This window comes from Rhinopithecus roxellana, chromosome 6 (assembly GCF_007565055.1).
Source record: "Rhinopithecus roxellana isolate Shanxi Qingling chromosome 6, ASM756505v1, whole genome shotgun sequence".
NCBI classification, from domain to species: domain Eukaryota; kingdom Metazoa; phylum Chordata; class Mammalia; order Primates; family Cercopithecidae; genus Rhinopithecus; species Rhinopithecus roxellana.
Genome location: NC_044554.1, coordinates 61745886 through 61761446, shown reverse-complemented (window position 1 = coordinate 61761446; position 15561 = coordinate 61745886). Strand labels below are relative to the sequence as shown.

General features: G+C 53.5%; 1 protein-coding gene across 2 annotated transcripts in view; it reads right to left on the bottom strand.

Moving 5' to 3' along the window:
* PODXL (podocalyxin like) overlaps positions 1–15354 on the bottom strand; it is a 60807-nt gene extending 45453 nt beyond the window's left edge. Inside the window, exon 1 of one of the 2 annotated variants that reach the window (XM_030933028.1) lies at positions 14993–15354. In XM_030933028.1, the coding sequence (XP_030788888.1) occupies positions 14993–15059 (67 nt within the window). In that variant the 5' untranslated portion in view covers positions 15060–15354. The remainder of the gene's footprint in view (positions 1–14992) is intronic. The other variant, XM_010368312.2, reaches the window with a different exon arrangement.
* Between the last annotated feature and the right edge of the window lie 207 nt (positions 15355–15561).

Sequence of the window (15561 nt, the reverse complement as noted above, 5' to 3'; positions counted from 1 at the left end):
TCTTCTTTTCCCAAGAAACTGGGAGCAAAATATTTATTTCCCTCTAAAGTTTCGCAGGTCAGGAAATTCTTTTTTTTTTTTTTTTTTTTTTTTTTGAGATGGAGTCTTGCTCTGTTGCCCAGGCTGGAGTGCAGTGGCGCGATCTCAGCTCACTGCAAGCTCCACCTCCGGGTTCACGCCATTCTCCTGCCTCAGCCTCCTGAGTAGCTGGGACTACAGGCGCCCGTCACCGCGCCCGGCTAATTTTTTGTATTTTTATAGAGACGGGGTTTCACCGCGTTAGCCAGGATGGTCTCAATCTCCTGACCTTGTGATCCGCCCGCCTCGGCCTAAGATTGATTCTTAAGTCAGACTTGGGGCTCCAAAAGGGGTGGAGGAAAGGCAGGCACTGCCTCTTGCCCCCTGTCCCTCATGGGCTCCATGCCCCTTCTCTCTCTGCCCTCTTTACTGTATTTCCAGTCTGGCTACCCTGCAAGGTGGGTGCAGAGGCCCAGATGTCTAGGCCAAGTTTATTTGGCCACTCCCATGCCCAGAATAAGAAAAGGCAAATTCAAAGTGGAAGGGAGGCTGGCTGCAGTGACTCACACCTGTAATCCCAGCACTTTGAGAGACTGAAGCAAGAGGATCACTTGAGCCCAGGAGTTCAAGACCAGTCTAGGCAATATAATGAGACCTCATCTCTACAAATAATTTTTAAAATTAGCAAGGCATGGTGGTACATGTCTGTGGTCCCAGCTATACAGGAAGCTGAGGCAGGAGGATCGCTTCTGCCTAGGAGGTCAAGGCTGCAGTGAGCCATGTTTGTGCCACTGTACTCCAGCCTGGGTGACAGAGGGAGACCCCGTCTCAACGACGATGACAACAATAACAACAACAAATGAAGGGGAAATGGAGTACCTGGAGCCTCAAGACATGACTAGGTAAAATCCTCAGCATCCTCCGCCTTGGATTTCCCATCTGGAAAGCAGGTCCAGTGCCAGTTAGAGCCTCCCTCCCTCTGTAGCATGGCAGCAGTGCAGCTCCTAGGGAGAGGCACAGCCAGGATCACAGTGATCCAGAGATCCTGGTCCCAGGAGCTGTCACCTTTCTTGTTTTCCCTTACAGCCTGGTCTTTGTTGGCACAAGGCCTACAGATGCACAGCACAAGGAGCTGATGCCACCCCTCGGGCTGGACGCAGGGGCCAGGGCCAGGCTGGGGCTGAGTCCATGGTGCTCTGTGACCAGAGGCTGGGATGTTCTCCGTTTTTCTTTTTTTTTTTTTTTTGTCATCAATTCAGCCAAAGTTATGTTTTTAAGCCAGTGTTTTTCACTTTTTAAACTTTTTATTATTTTCATATTCATTTAAAGATAGGGTCTTGTTGTATCATCCAGGCTGGAGTACAGTGGCACAATCATAGCTTACTACAGCCTCTCAGACTTCTGGGATTAGCAAGTAGTACCCACCTCAGCCTCCCAGGTAGCTGGAACTACAGGTGCACACCACCATGCTTAGCTAATTTTTTTTTTTTTTTTTTTTTTTTTGAGACAGAGTCTTGCTCTGCCGTCCAGGCTGGAGTACAGTGGAGTGATCTCGGCTCATTGCAAGCTCCACCTCCCGGGTTCATGCCATCCTCCTGCCTCAGCCTCCCGAGTAGCTGGGACTACAGGCGTCCGTCACCACGCCCGGCTAATTTTTTTGTATTTTTAATAGAGACGGGGTTTCACTGTGTTAGCCAGGATGGTCTCGATCTCCTGACCTCGTGATCCGCCCACCTCAGCCTCCCTAAGTGCTGGGATTATAGGCGTGAGCCACCACGCCTGGCCACTTGGCTAATTTTTAATCTGTATATAGAGATAGGGCCTCACTATGTTGCCCAGGCTGCTCTTGAACTCCTGGCTTCAAACGATCCTCCTGCCTCGGCCTCCCAAAGTGCTGGGATTATAGGTGTGAATCATTGTGCCGGGCCATCCCTTGTCCCCTGCTCCTTAAAAGCCACGTAGGTATCACATTCCTCTGCATCCCAGGGTCGTAATGTTAGAGCTGGAAGAACCTTAGATGTCATGTGATCTCAGCCCAACAAGTAGAGATGAACAAGCAGTCAGAGAACCAGGCACCACCACGCCTTCTTTGGCATCTAGAACCATGTAGTCCCACTCCCAGTGCGGCTCTCCAATCCTGTGGGGCCTGAGTGCCCACATGTGCCTGGCTCCAGCTGCCACACCCCTCCTGGTCGTTGGACAGGGGAAGGGGAGGCATCTGACCTGTAGTGAGATGAAGAAAGGGCCGAGGCCAGCAAAACACCAAGAGCCCCCAGGACACTACAGGACATGTGTCCATGCCCCTTCACATTACCCAGGAATCCATGGTGTCACTTCCCCAGAAGCCAAACGCATGAGAACAGCCCCCTCCAGCCATTCCCAATGGCTCAGAACATCCACAATGTCCAGCTAGGTTCCCTCTGCAGATGCAGCCACACACACCCATCAGTCCCATGACGCCAGCAGTCCTGGGGCCAAAATCACCCAGCTTTAGACCATGGGAAACACTAAACAGGAAGGCCCCTGAGAGCCACTGGGCCAGCTCCTCATTCACAGATGAGGAAACTGAGGCCTGCAGGGAGGACACTGGGTTGTGAGTGTCTGGACAGAGGTTCTCTTTCTTTTGCGGACCCACTCCTCACCTCAACACCCAACTCAGATGGACCCTGCTGTGTTTCTTCACTGTGCCTGCCACCAGCCCTGTGTACACGTGGCGCACCCAAACATAAACACCCAGCGCTTAACCAACAGGAGGCCCCAGGGCCAGTTATAGCTGGCACATGGACACGACTGCCCTAGAGTGCCTGTGGCATTCAGAGATGTGATTCTGCATCAACAGGACCAGACTTCCAGATTCGTCCAGGGCTGTAAAGCCCGAGAATTTCCCTGCCCAAGTGTAACCCCCACATTGGATGCTGTAGGTGAACGAAAAGCCAGGACGGGCTCCCACCCTGCCCTTCCCCAGAAGCCGATCCACAGCATAAGCTCTCTAGAATCCCGGCCATGGAGAAGCTAAACCCAGGATGGCCTCAGGATGAGAAGCAACTTTTTGGGTGGTGCCCTTGGGGCCTCCAGATCGGGGAGGCATGGGCAGGAGTTAGGACAGCACAGGCCTGGGAAGGGAGCAGCAGGGCCCCCACATGCCCTGCACCAAGCTCGGCAGTGCCCCCAGGGCAGGGTGCAGGACTGCATCTGGCTGAGCAACTGGCACCCCTCCTCATTGTCACACCTGCAGGTAGTGCCTTAGGTGCTAGCTGCAGCTGGAAAAGCACATGCAAGCTGGTGGCTTAACAAACAAGCACACCACCCCCTCAGCCACCAACTCCTAGGAACAATGACAGCATGAAGGTGGATGAGACCCACACTCTCAGCAGGCCCTGTTCAGCCAGAACTGTCCATGAGCCACTATGACAGTGCTGGCTACCAGAACATCCTGGAATCCCCTTGTCCAAGCTCCCCTCCAAGCTGACAGGATGATGGGACTCAGGATCTAAAACAATACCATGATGCTGTCAGGGTCAAGGACTCAAAGCAGCAGGGGACAGAGGCACAACAGGAAAGAGCCAGCCACAGGCAACCAACAAACAATGTCTGCCCCCATCTGGGCAGAAAGATCAAACATCAAAAACACACACTTCCATAATTCTTCTAACAGAGCCTCCCACTTCTGGCTAGAAGCAACACCACTGCAAAGACTCTTGAGGGGCCACCAGGCTTGAACATAACTTGTTCTCAATGGACTCTGGGGCAAGCAGCCTTCAAACTGGCTGCGACCTGCCATGTCGTTTCCTATAATCCCCTAAGGTCGGAGGGCCTGGTGAGGTTTCATTTTCATTTCAGCCGGACACATATCAGTGTGTTGTTATAGTTAATGCCTTTCCAGCTTGGTCTTTACGCAGGAGTGTCTGGGTTTTAGTACTCAAAGTCCCACATACCAGGATAACCTGTTAATACTGGGTAAACTGAGACAGTTGGTCACTCTATCTTCACATCAGTATTTCCCCCAAAATATCCTGGGGAAACACGAGTGTTTCACAAGATGTTAATCGATGTTCTACTAAAAAGAGGAAGCCGAAAAGGAAATGGTCCCATGGTTAAAGTACGTTTGGGGAATGATGGGTTAAACAAAGGTAAAAAGTAATCCTCCTTAGAGGACATTTCAAAGCATGTAAGATCATAATGTATTTTGACCTTCTAAGAAGGGAAATGTATTCATTTTATTAAATATTCATTGAGAGCGTAACTATTAAAATCTCGAGGACTATGAAATGTTCTTATTGGACACAGTTTGGAACACAGCTTGCTTTATGGAATATAAAAGTAAAATAAAAAACCTCATACAGTGCTACCCCAGACTTACCATGTGGGTAAACTGAGGCACATAGTAATGCCCCGAAGGCAGATCTGTGAGTACTTCCTACCTTCCCTTCCTATCTTCCTCCCACTTTTCATCCTTGTGAGGAAATACTCCTTGCCCTAGTTGTTGGGTTGTAGCTCCATGCACCTCCCCCAGGCCCTCCCTTTCCTGAGAAGGAAAATGGAGAGCTGGCCACAGAAAGATCAACATCTTGCTTCACTGCCTGGCTCGATGGCATCAAGAGGAATTTCATGCAAGAGTTAGGGTAGGCTCAGGGTTGGATGATCTGAGAAAGGAAAGTGAAAGGGAGACTGGGATCCCAGGGCTAGGAGGGAGTGTACAGTGGGCGTGGCCAGCTGATTAGCCAATCGCAAGCGCATTTATCCAGGTAGAGAGAGAGCCAGGAGGTGGAAGACTGCATTTAACCACGTAATGGGCTAACCACCTCAGGGGCTGCCAGGATCAGGGTGCAGGTGACTTCTTCAGAAAGCCTGTTTTGGGCTGGGCGCCGTGGCTCATGTCTGTAATTCCAGCGCTTTGAGAGGCTGAGGCGGGCAGATCACTTGAGGCCAGGAGTTCAAGACCAGCCTGGCCAACATGGGGAAACCCCGTCTCTACTAAAAACCCCAAAATCAGCTGGGCTTGGTGGCAGGTGCCTGTAATCCCAACTATGGGGAGGCTGAGGTGAGAGGATCGCTTGAACTCTGGAGACAGAGGTTGCAATGAGTTGAGATCCTGCCACTGCACTCCAGCCAGGGCAAGAGTGAGACCCTTTCTCAAAAAAAGAGTTTGTTTTGACTCAAAGTCCCAAAGTGCCCCCTAGGGGTGAGCTGAGGAGCACCAGGCAGGAACAGGAAGGTCGGGGATGGGTGGGGGGCCATCTCAGCTGCTTCTTAGCTAAGCCCACCCTGGCTACCTTTATCTGAAACTGTGGTCTGCAACTAACCCTGCCTCCCCGCACTGAGGCCCCCAGCCTGAGTAATGGGGAAGGGCCTTGAAGAAGAAAGCCTGGCCCTGTGAGGTGGCAGAGGATGCTGCTCTAGCATGGCGTGGGGGGTGGGGTAACAGGGTCTGTTGACTCACACCTCACGCTGGGCTAGGGCTGACACCAATACAAGAAATAAAATCAACAAGCCAGGCGCAGGTGGCTCACACCTGTAATCCTAGCACTTTGGGAGGCCCATCAGGCGGATCACCTGAGGTTGGGAGTTCAAGACCAGCCTGACCAACACGGAGAAACCCCATCTCTACTAAAAATACAAAATTAGCTGGGCGTGGTGGTGCACGCCTGTAATTCCAGCTACTCCAGAGGCTGAGGCAGGAGAATCACTTGAACCCGGGAGGCAGAGGTTGCGGTGAGCCAAGATTGTGCCATTGCACTCCAGCCTGGGCAAACAAGAGTGAAACTCCGTCTCAAAAACAAACAAACAAACAAAATCAACACATGTGGATGCTTTCTGCATATCAGAGGCACGCCCTACATGATCCTATTTAGCCCTTGCTATGGAGGAGGGCACAATACCTACTTTCCTGCTGGAGAAGCCCAGGTCAAGGAACAAGTCTGAGATCACAAGGCTAGCAAGTGTCGAAGCTGTGGCTAAAATCCAAGCCTCTTAACCGCAGAGCATCAGCAGAGATTTCCATTTTTCTTCTTTTCACTGTCACAGCAAAACTTTTTTGTCAAAGGAATTCCTACGTAGAGACTCATCATACCGAAGGGCCTTCGTGAAGAGGGTGGACATAAAACTCCCTCCAAATCAGCCTCCTCTTCATTTTCCTCTCCAGCTAAGCACCCCAAACCCTCGGTGGCCCCCAAGGCAGCTCCACGGAATACCTCCTGCAGGTTTCAAAGCCACTGGCCCCAGCTGCTGCTGTCACTGAGGGGTCACTGCCCAAACCCCTAAGACAGTATTTCCTTGGCCCTGCACTCACCCGCTCTGAGGTGAGAGGGGGAGATGGGGAGCAGAAACACTTCTTCCCTATCCACAGGCCAGTGGGGGAACCCAGGTCTTTCCCCTACCTACCCTGCCCAAGGCCTGGCTCATGGGGGTCCTGGGATACCTTGGATCCCTGTTGCAGCTCAAGACCCAATTAGGAAGGAGCCAGGTGTCTTTGTGCATTACCAGGAACTGCCCCTCAGACCAGACGGCTACAGCCACATAACCGGAGGGCTAAGTGGGACCAGGCTGCCTGAGAGCCGTGTTTCACTCATGCAGAGGCGAAGCTGATCTGACCAGCAAGGCAGGGACAGAGGGCCGCTACAGAGAAGCCCAAGGTTTGCAGGGACCAGTTCTGCAGTAGCATCTCCCAGTGACCTACCTCAAATATCCATTCTCTGCTTCCTCTATGTAACTGAACCACTGTTCTTCAGTAAGGCACTTGGGTACCTGAAATAAAAATTACTCTTCCCTAAGTTCTCTTTCCTGCCTCCCTTTCAGCTAGTGTGGCCACATCCTAAGTTTTGTTCAACAAAATGTGACTGGAAGTGTCACGTGTGGTTTCTGGGAGGAACACTCAAAAGAGGAGCCACGTGCTTCTTGTTCCTTCCTTTTTCCTGATGGCTGGAACTCCAGCAGCCATCTTGGACCACGAGGCCACATGTGAATGATAGGAGAACCACTACACCAGCCCTCTGAAGTTCTGTGATATGAGAGAGATATAACTGACGCCTGTCTTCTTTAATCCACTACTGATTTTTTGTTGCTATGAGCAGCCAAATCAAGTTCTAACAAACACAAGCCCCAATCCTCAGCTGAAGGATCCTTTGGGTGGGGACAACACAGGAGACATGATACTGCTGCACCTCCCATGGCCCCCCTCCCACTTCCTACCAGGCATCCCTACTCCTTCCTGCCCATATGCCTGTTCCCCCAGGACCTAGGGCTGGTCGCCACCTGCCACTTCCTTCTTGAATCAGGTGAAGAGCCTTGCATCTGGAGAGCACAGGCTGGCAGGCAAGACTTTAAGTTCTAAGCCAGCCCTGACACCCACTCACTTACTAACTCACTCATTCAACCTATATTTATGGAACAGCTACTTTGTGCCAAGTGCTATTCTAGGTGCTGTGGCTACAGCGCAATGGAAGTCCCTGCCCTCATGGAACTTACAGTCTAATGGGGGAGAGACAGACAAATCAGGTGACGAGTGCTATGGAGAAAATAAAAGCGAGTGGGGGGAAACGAGTGTGCTGCGGGGAGGGGTTTCTATGCAGAGCAGCCCCGGAAGGCCTCTTTGAGAAGGTGGTATTCACGGAGTGCTGAAGGAAGTGAGGGAGTGAACCACGTACATATTTGGGAGAAGAGCTGGTTGTATGATCTACTGCAAGTCCTTGCGTCTGTGCCTCAGTTTCTCCTCCCTGAAATGGTCTGTGAGATAAAGGTTATCCAAAGGCAAGCTACCCCAGCTGGAGGGTTCTGTGGTTCCAATTGGTGTGTGTTGGGAGTACACTGGCATGGGAACCTGGCTGGATGGAGACCTAAGGGCCTCAGTCCTCAGGCAGAGCTCCATGAATTTCTTTCTTTTTTTTTTTTTTTTTTTTTGAGACAGAGTCTCACTCTGGCATCCAGACTGGACTGCAATGGCGTGACCTCGGCTCGCTGCAACCTCCGCCTGCTGGGTTCAAGCAAGTCTCCTGCCTCAGCCTCCTGAGTAGCTGGGACTAGTATGCCCAGCTAATTTTTTGTCTTTTTAGTAGAGACTGGGTTTCACCATGCTGACCAGGCTCATCTCGAACTCCTGACCTCATGATCTGCCCACCTCAGCCTCCCAAAGTGCTGGGATTGCAGGCGTGAGCCACCGCGCCCGGCGGCTCCCTGAATTTCAGTTAAGAAGGAGCTGTGGCTTCAGCCTCACACACAGCCAGTATGTTCAAGAATTACAGAATGCCCTCCTCACTGGCTTGCTTAAGTGCTGTCCCTTCTACCCTGATCAGGGTCAGGTAGTAGGAAGGTAAGAGATCAGATAGCTTAGACCCCAGGTCAGTCCACACATCCCTTAGGGCCTGGCTCTGGAAGGCCCCTGCACCCTAATCCAGGGCTAGACAGCAAGCCTCTTTCAGCCACTCCTTGGAATTCTCTTCCCCCTGGTGGAGGCACATAGCCTTCCGGTCATGACAATTGGCGGACGAGGTGCCACCCTGCACCCTGGTCCTGGGAAGTGTGAGGTGGCTGACCCAAGGGGAATAAGGCTACAAAGGAAGAGAGGGTGGTGGTGATGTGTGTTGGGTAAGAGGGTAGGGATGGTGGGAGGTGGCCCAGGGGCCAACCTTAGCTAGGGGACCCCCTTAGCTGAGGGTCTGTGCTTGCCGCTGCTCCAGTGATTCAGGGCAGGGCCAGGACTCAGAGACAATGCAAGAGCTTAGCATGCGGGAGATGTGGGCAAGGGCCACTGAAGAATCTGCAGCTGAACGCTGCATTTTGTGCAGCCAATTGTCCCGCAAACATTTCTTAACCACCTATTTGGCTAGAGGCCGTGGACATGACAGGGGGGTCTCAGCCAGCTGACCAGTGGCAAACACAGACATATATAGGTATAATGCATGGTGGCCAGTACTATGGCACAGTATTCCAGGCACCCTTAGGAGCCTAACTCTTAAATAGCAAAGTGACCCCAAGCCTCAATTTACCCTGATGGTAGAGGGGTAGGGAAAGAGATGTGGGCACAGTATAGGTTTGTCACCATCCTAAAATCCTTTTTAAAGAGGCTTTTCACATGCCTGTAATCCCGGCACTGGGAGGCCGAGGTGGGCAGATCACTCAAGGTTAGGCATTCAAGACCAGCCTGGTCAACATGGTGAGACCCTATTTCTACAGAAATTAGCTGGGTATGGTGGCACATGACTGTAGTCCCAGCTACTCAGGAGGCTGAGGCAGGAGGATGTCTTGAATCTGGGGGGCAGAGTTTGCAGCAAGCCAAAATCATGCCACTGCACTCCATCCTGGGCAACAGAGTGAGACTCCATCTCAAAAAAAAAAGTAAAATAAAATAATATATAAAGGGGATTTGCTGAGTTTTTCCAATTCCCAGGAGGGAATCAGCACTGAAAGGGCTGAGTTCTATTCTGGCACCCACAGCTGACACATATGCGCACGTGTACACACATACATGCACGCACACACACATACATGCACATGCACGCGCGCACACACACACACATGTGCACACCCATCTCCTGGAAAGCCATTTACTGAGAGTCACCGGCAACTTGATCAAATGAACCTACCTCCCTGACCTGCAATCCCCCATCTGAAACAAGCAGGTTGTAGCAGATGATTTCCAGAAGGCTTCGCAGCTCTAGAATTCTGTGTCCTATGATTTTCTGGCTCATTTAGAAGTGGTGTGGAAAGTACCCTTTGCCAACTGAGTTACACATTGCACACAGCCCGTAGGCTGCCTACTCGAAGCAGTCATATGGCAAATGTTACTGCAAATATGAAGAGGCTCCTTTAAGGGATCCTCTGTGTCAATTTTCTTGAAGGCATTTCTTAAAGAGAATGCCCTCGTCATTTGGCCTGTGCAGGGTAGGAGTCACCATCCCGGATCTGCTGCATCACTTGATTTCTTAACAGCACCATCAAGCAGACAGGACACATGATAAAGAGTGACCCATTCAACTTTGCCCGTGTTCCTGGGTCCGGGACATGACAGGAAACCCCATCAGCTGAGCTCCCTGCCCTGCTTCATGCCCAGTGGGTGCAAATAGGAAATGAGCCCAGAGCTGGGTAAAGAGCTCCTGGCTGACGTCCGATGAAAGTGTCCAGGCAGGCTCAGGCTGGTGGGTAAGGATGGGCAGGGCAATGCCATTCTCTTTCTCTGATTATATTAGGAATGGCTTCCATTTCGGCTAGAGCAAAGCTTGCATTCAGCAGCCCTGAAGAGGGCCTCTGCCTCAAAGGGTGTGAAGAAGCAGCCCTTCCTGGAATAGGGGTCATCTAAGTCCCCTCCCAAGAAGTCCAGTGAACTGCAGACACGGTTCCTCCCACTTCCCTTAAGAGTGAAGGGCTCTGGGCCGGGTGCGGTGGCTCACGCCTATAATCCCAGCACTTTGGGAGGCTGAGGCGGGCGGAGCATGAGGTCAGGAGATTGAGACCATCCTGGCTAACTCGGTGAATCCCCGTCTCTACTAAAAAATACAAAAAAATTAGCTGGGCGTGGTGGCGGGCGCCTGTAGTCCTAGCTATTCAGGAGGCTGAGGCAGGAGAATGGCCTGAACCCGGGAGGTGGAGCTTGCAGTGAGCTGAGTTCTCACCACTGCACTCCAGCCTGGGTGACAGAGCGAGACTCTGTCTCAAAAAAAAAAAAAAAAAAGAAAAAAGGAGTGAAGGGCTCTGAGCTAAGTGTTGAGCCAGTTCCAACAGGGGTCACCAGCCCCACAGAAGCCTTAAACCTCAGCAGTTGCTTCCACCAGCTCTGGCTGCTGGAGAACAAGCCCACTGGCCAGACATCTCTTCCCAGGATGCAAACTCCCCTTCCAGGGAGCCTGAAGCCAGGGCTGAGGCTGGTTCCCCTCGGTTCCACAGTCCAGAGTATCCCAAGCCACTGCTCAGCGCCTGGTGCTGGGCTGGGCCCTGGAGGCGCCAGTGAGTATGTTGCTGGTTCCTCAAGGGCCTCACCGCATGGTGGAGGAGACACACAGATCATGGAACACACGTTGGTTCTCCCTAGGAAACCAGGGAAGGCGTCTCAGAGATGATGCTTGAGTTGTGGCTGGGAGTGACTCTTCTCCTTCCTCCCTGCAGTGGGAGAATTCTAACCACATGGAGTCCTCTTCCCCTCTCAGCTTCCACAGGGCAGTGGTGTCAAAACCCCGGCCAGCACCCTCCTCTCCCTTCAAACATGGGCTCCTGAGGAAAACCAGACTGGGGGCAGCCTCCATGCCTCTCCCCGGCGTCTCTAGGCCTGGGGGACACCCTGAGGACCCTCCTGGGCAGGCCACGCTCCCCTCCTTGGGCCTTCTCTGGGTGACCACACCCCAAAGCTCTGGCCACACTGACGCCAGGTGCTTCTGGGTCTTCCCTAGAAAGGCTGGCTCCTAACCCCCAATGTCCAGCTCACTCATGCCTCAGATCCTATCCCAAGCTGCACCATGCTGGAGACACCCACATTCCCCCACCCCAGCCCTGGGCACCTTGGTTTTTTCCTTGAGTCAGGGTCTGCCTCTGTTGCCCAGGCTGGAGTACAGTGGCGTGATCTTGGCTCACTGCAACCTCCGACTCCCAGGTTCAAGCAATTCTCCTACCTCAGCCTCCCGAGTAGCTGGGACTACAGGCGTGTGCCATCACCATGCCCCGCTAATTTTTTTGTCTTTTTAGTAGAGACAGTCTTACTGTCCAGTAAGACTGGACTGGTTGCCCAGGCTGGTCTTGAACTCCTAGAATCAAGCAATCCTCCCACCTTGGCCTCCCAAAGTTGCTAGGATTCCAGGTGTGAGCAGTCATGCCCTGCCACCATGGAACTTTCTCTTCAGCTCTGAGAGCTGATCTCCCTAAAGCCTCAATGACCCCATCTCAAGAACTGCCATCACAGACTCCCCGTCCCTAATCTGCATCTCCCTCTACATACTACAATGTGTAGAGCCTCAGCCACATTAGGAAACACTGACCCTTTTAATTTTAAAATCCCTATGTGAAAACCCCACCTCCTTCAGGAAGCTTTCTCCAGACCACCCCTTCCAAATCTTACACTTTTACATATGCCTCCCTCTCCCACAGAGTGGCACTGGGGCTTCAGTTTTTATTATCATCTATCCACTGATACCCACAAACATTGGCAGAATCCCAGCACCTGGGGGTCCCTTAAACCCACCAGGTGCTCAATATATATGCTTACTAATCATCACAGCTGTTTTTTGAGTGGTGGTCCTGAGCTGGGCGTAAAGCAAAGCCCATGATATATATACTCACTCATCTTCATAGCAACCCACAAGGTATTGCTGTTATTACTTTATAGATTAAGAACCTGAGGTTCAGGGAGGTCCCCTATTTTGTGCATGGTCATGCACATCTCTCTGATCCAAAGCCTGAGTGTTTCCACCCCACCAAGCTGCCTTTCTGTTGCCCAGAATTCATCCATTCAACATCAGATTGCCAATACTGAATCAGCTTGTCCTTTTGGTAGCTGAGGGAACACAGAACCCCAGATATCTTATCATGGCGGAACTAGAGGTCCCTTTGGTTTTTTCTTCTATCTCACAGATGAGGAAACAGAGGCACAGAGATGTGACCTACCACTGTGGTTCTGCCAGATGGTTATCAAACCGAAAAGCACCGAAAGGGGGTCTGATGAATTGTCCGGCCCCTAAGGTGAATGCTTTCTTTGCTGTAGGCTGCATGATCTGCCCATATATTGGAAGGTAAGCTGGGGGAGAGGGGCAGGGATGGATCTGTCTGGGGATAATTCCTTTGTTGCAGAGACTTGAGCTATAAATCTTTCTTGCTTTGAATCAAATCACAGGATTCCAGCAGGTGGGGGGCAGTGTTTATGCTATTCCTGATGACAGCGGCCCAGGCGACCAGACCTTCAGAAGGACAGGGATGCAGCTGGCCTTACTGAGTCCCTAGAGGGTGGTGTAAAATGCACCATAGCTACTGAACAGACCAAGCTTGCTGCAACGCCCCCCCCCCCCCAACCACCAAGCCTTTTCTGGCCTCAATATATGCAAATCATCATCACCATCCTGATCATCATCCTCTCCCCATCCCCCACCTAGCACTTTGCACTTTCCTAAGTGCTTCCCAACAGTGCTGCATACTGTAATGCACACAGTGCTTGGATGGGCCAGGTTACTTGCTGGTTATAGCAGGCACTGGGTAATGGTCATTTTTGTTTGCCACATATCAAGCTTCTGCCATGTGCCATGCCCCATGCTAGGCTAGAAGTGGTGCTTCATGGAAGAGACATGGTTTCTGGCAGTGCCCAGGTGCCAGGAAAGACAGTCCCATCCATCCTTGAAGCCAGCAGTGAGCTGGAGTCAGAGCTTTGCCCACTGGTGGCTTAGGAACATTTCCTTTCAGGGCAGAACAGGGAGGGTCTTGTCCCACAGTGCCTCACACTCCTCAAAGTGAGGGGGGCTCGGCCACCTTAAGCTCAGAAACACCAGGGACTAACCCCTCTTTCCTGACACAGCCCAACGCCCTTCTGGGTGGTTCTAAGAGGCTTCCCAACAAAAGGTTCATATGAAGGCCCACCCTGAAGTCCAGCCGTCCCCAGAGAGTAGGGCTGAGGAGTGCCACCACACTCTGGTGTCATCTCAACCCTGCATGTCATGTGGCTCTTCAGTGATTGCCACCCTGAAAGCTGTTTTGACTGTTCCTCACACTGCAGCCCCTCTTCCAGGGACACACATTCTTCCCCCGCCAGGACCTTCCCTTTCTAGTCAGGCTGGTGGAGTCTCCCGCCGGCCACAGGAGGATGCCCACACCTGCCTGCTCCCTGAATGCCAGCCCCTGCCCACTACCAAAGGTTTCCTGCGGTGTAGAGGAGAGACTGCACTGCCCTCCCATCTCCCCCGGCCCCTTAGAGTCCAGTCCTAAACTGCCAGCACCTGCTCGCGGCAGAGTCCCTTCCCTGTCTGTGCTGTCCCCGCAGTCCTCCTGGCCTAGGGTGATCACACCACCTCCCCTCTTTCTCCCTGCAGACACATGCTCAGGTGGGCAAGAGAGAATGAGAAATGCGCTTCTCCCGTGGTCCTGAGCCGACTCCGGCTGTTCCTAGGGGCTTAGGAACACCTGCTCTGGTTGAGTTTGCAGCCATCGCCTGTTACCCCAAAGAGAATGAGTAACATTTCACCTTGAAAAGAAACAAGGAGGAAATGTTTCTGAGGTACAGCTCTGTTTCGTGAGAAACAGGTACGGTTTCTAAGGTGTGTCTAAAATGCAGCTCAATAGTATTCTACGAGAGAGAAGTTCCCGTTTGAACAACAGGATTCGAGGGGGTCTCACCATCGTAGCCATGCATTAAGAAGTGACTGCTTTGGGGACACGGAGGTTGGACCCCCACTCAGCCAGGTGACTCTGGGACTATGGAAGGTCCACTTCCACAGTCTCTGTACCTGCCCCAGCACGGGCTCAGGGAGTTGAGCCTGCACACATTGCTTGGAAAACCCTCTCTGCAAACAGATAAGCACATTGCCCGCGTGGGCAGTGGCTGGAGGCTTGTCACCTGCTTCAGGGACTTCCTCGGGAGCTTCTCGCCTGCCTCTTTGCCTGGAATTAACGAATACACAATATAGCCCCACATTCCCTGCAACACGAAGGAAAGGTATAATCAGATCCCGAGGGTCCCGCAGAAGCGTCAAGCCTCGCGGTGCTGTCTCCTTTTTCTTTCCCAAGCAAACTCACTTAGCACCGGCGCGCCGCTGTCTGCCCGGGCAGAATCCACCGCCCACTCCTCCCGAGTGGAGACTGGAGACGAATCCAAGCTCGGGCCCTGCACCTGCCGCGTAGTGGAGTTTGGAGGGGGCGTGGATGGTGCAAGGTCAGGGTTTCGTGTGTGACCCCGGCGGCGACAGGGCTGCTCCGGGTCGGACCACGCGGCGCGTCGGGCTTCCCTGCAACCTGGCCGGGTAGGGGGCACACGGTCACGGTGGGGGTGCCGGCGGAGCCCGGGCCGGCCACTCACCATCCTGGGAGGCCAGCAGCGGCGACAACAGCAGCAGCAGCGCCGAGAGCGCCAGCGCGCAGCGCATCGTGTCCTCGCCTCTGGGCCGGGAGCAGGTGGCTGCGGGGCCGGCGGAGGGTCCGCGCGTCCGGGCGGTAGGAGCGTGGGCGCCGCTCGGGGAGGCCTGTGGGTGGCTCCGGCGACCGGGCTGTGGCCCGGGGCTCCCGAGCCGCGCTGCGCCGGCTCTTCCTCCCTGCTGCTGCCGCAGAGCGAGGCTGGGGCGCAGAGCCAGCGGCAGAGGAGCGGCGGCGGCGGCTGCGTCCTGGGCGGCGTCTGCGCGGCTGCGGCCCCACTGGCGGCTGCGGCTACTCCTGGCCCGTCCCGTCCGCGCCGGCCCCCGCCCACGCCCCCGCCTCCGCCCCTCCCCCAGGAGCCCGCCCGCGGCGGCGGCCGGGCAGGGCGGGGCCGGGGCTGGGCGGGCGCTGGGCAGTGAACAATGAGCAGAGGAGGAAACTCCGCCCTGGAGCGCGGCGGGCAGGAGGGCGGGCGGCCTCCGCGCCTTGGGGGGCTTTGAGTGTGAGCGCGCGGGC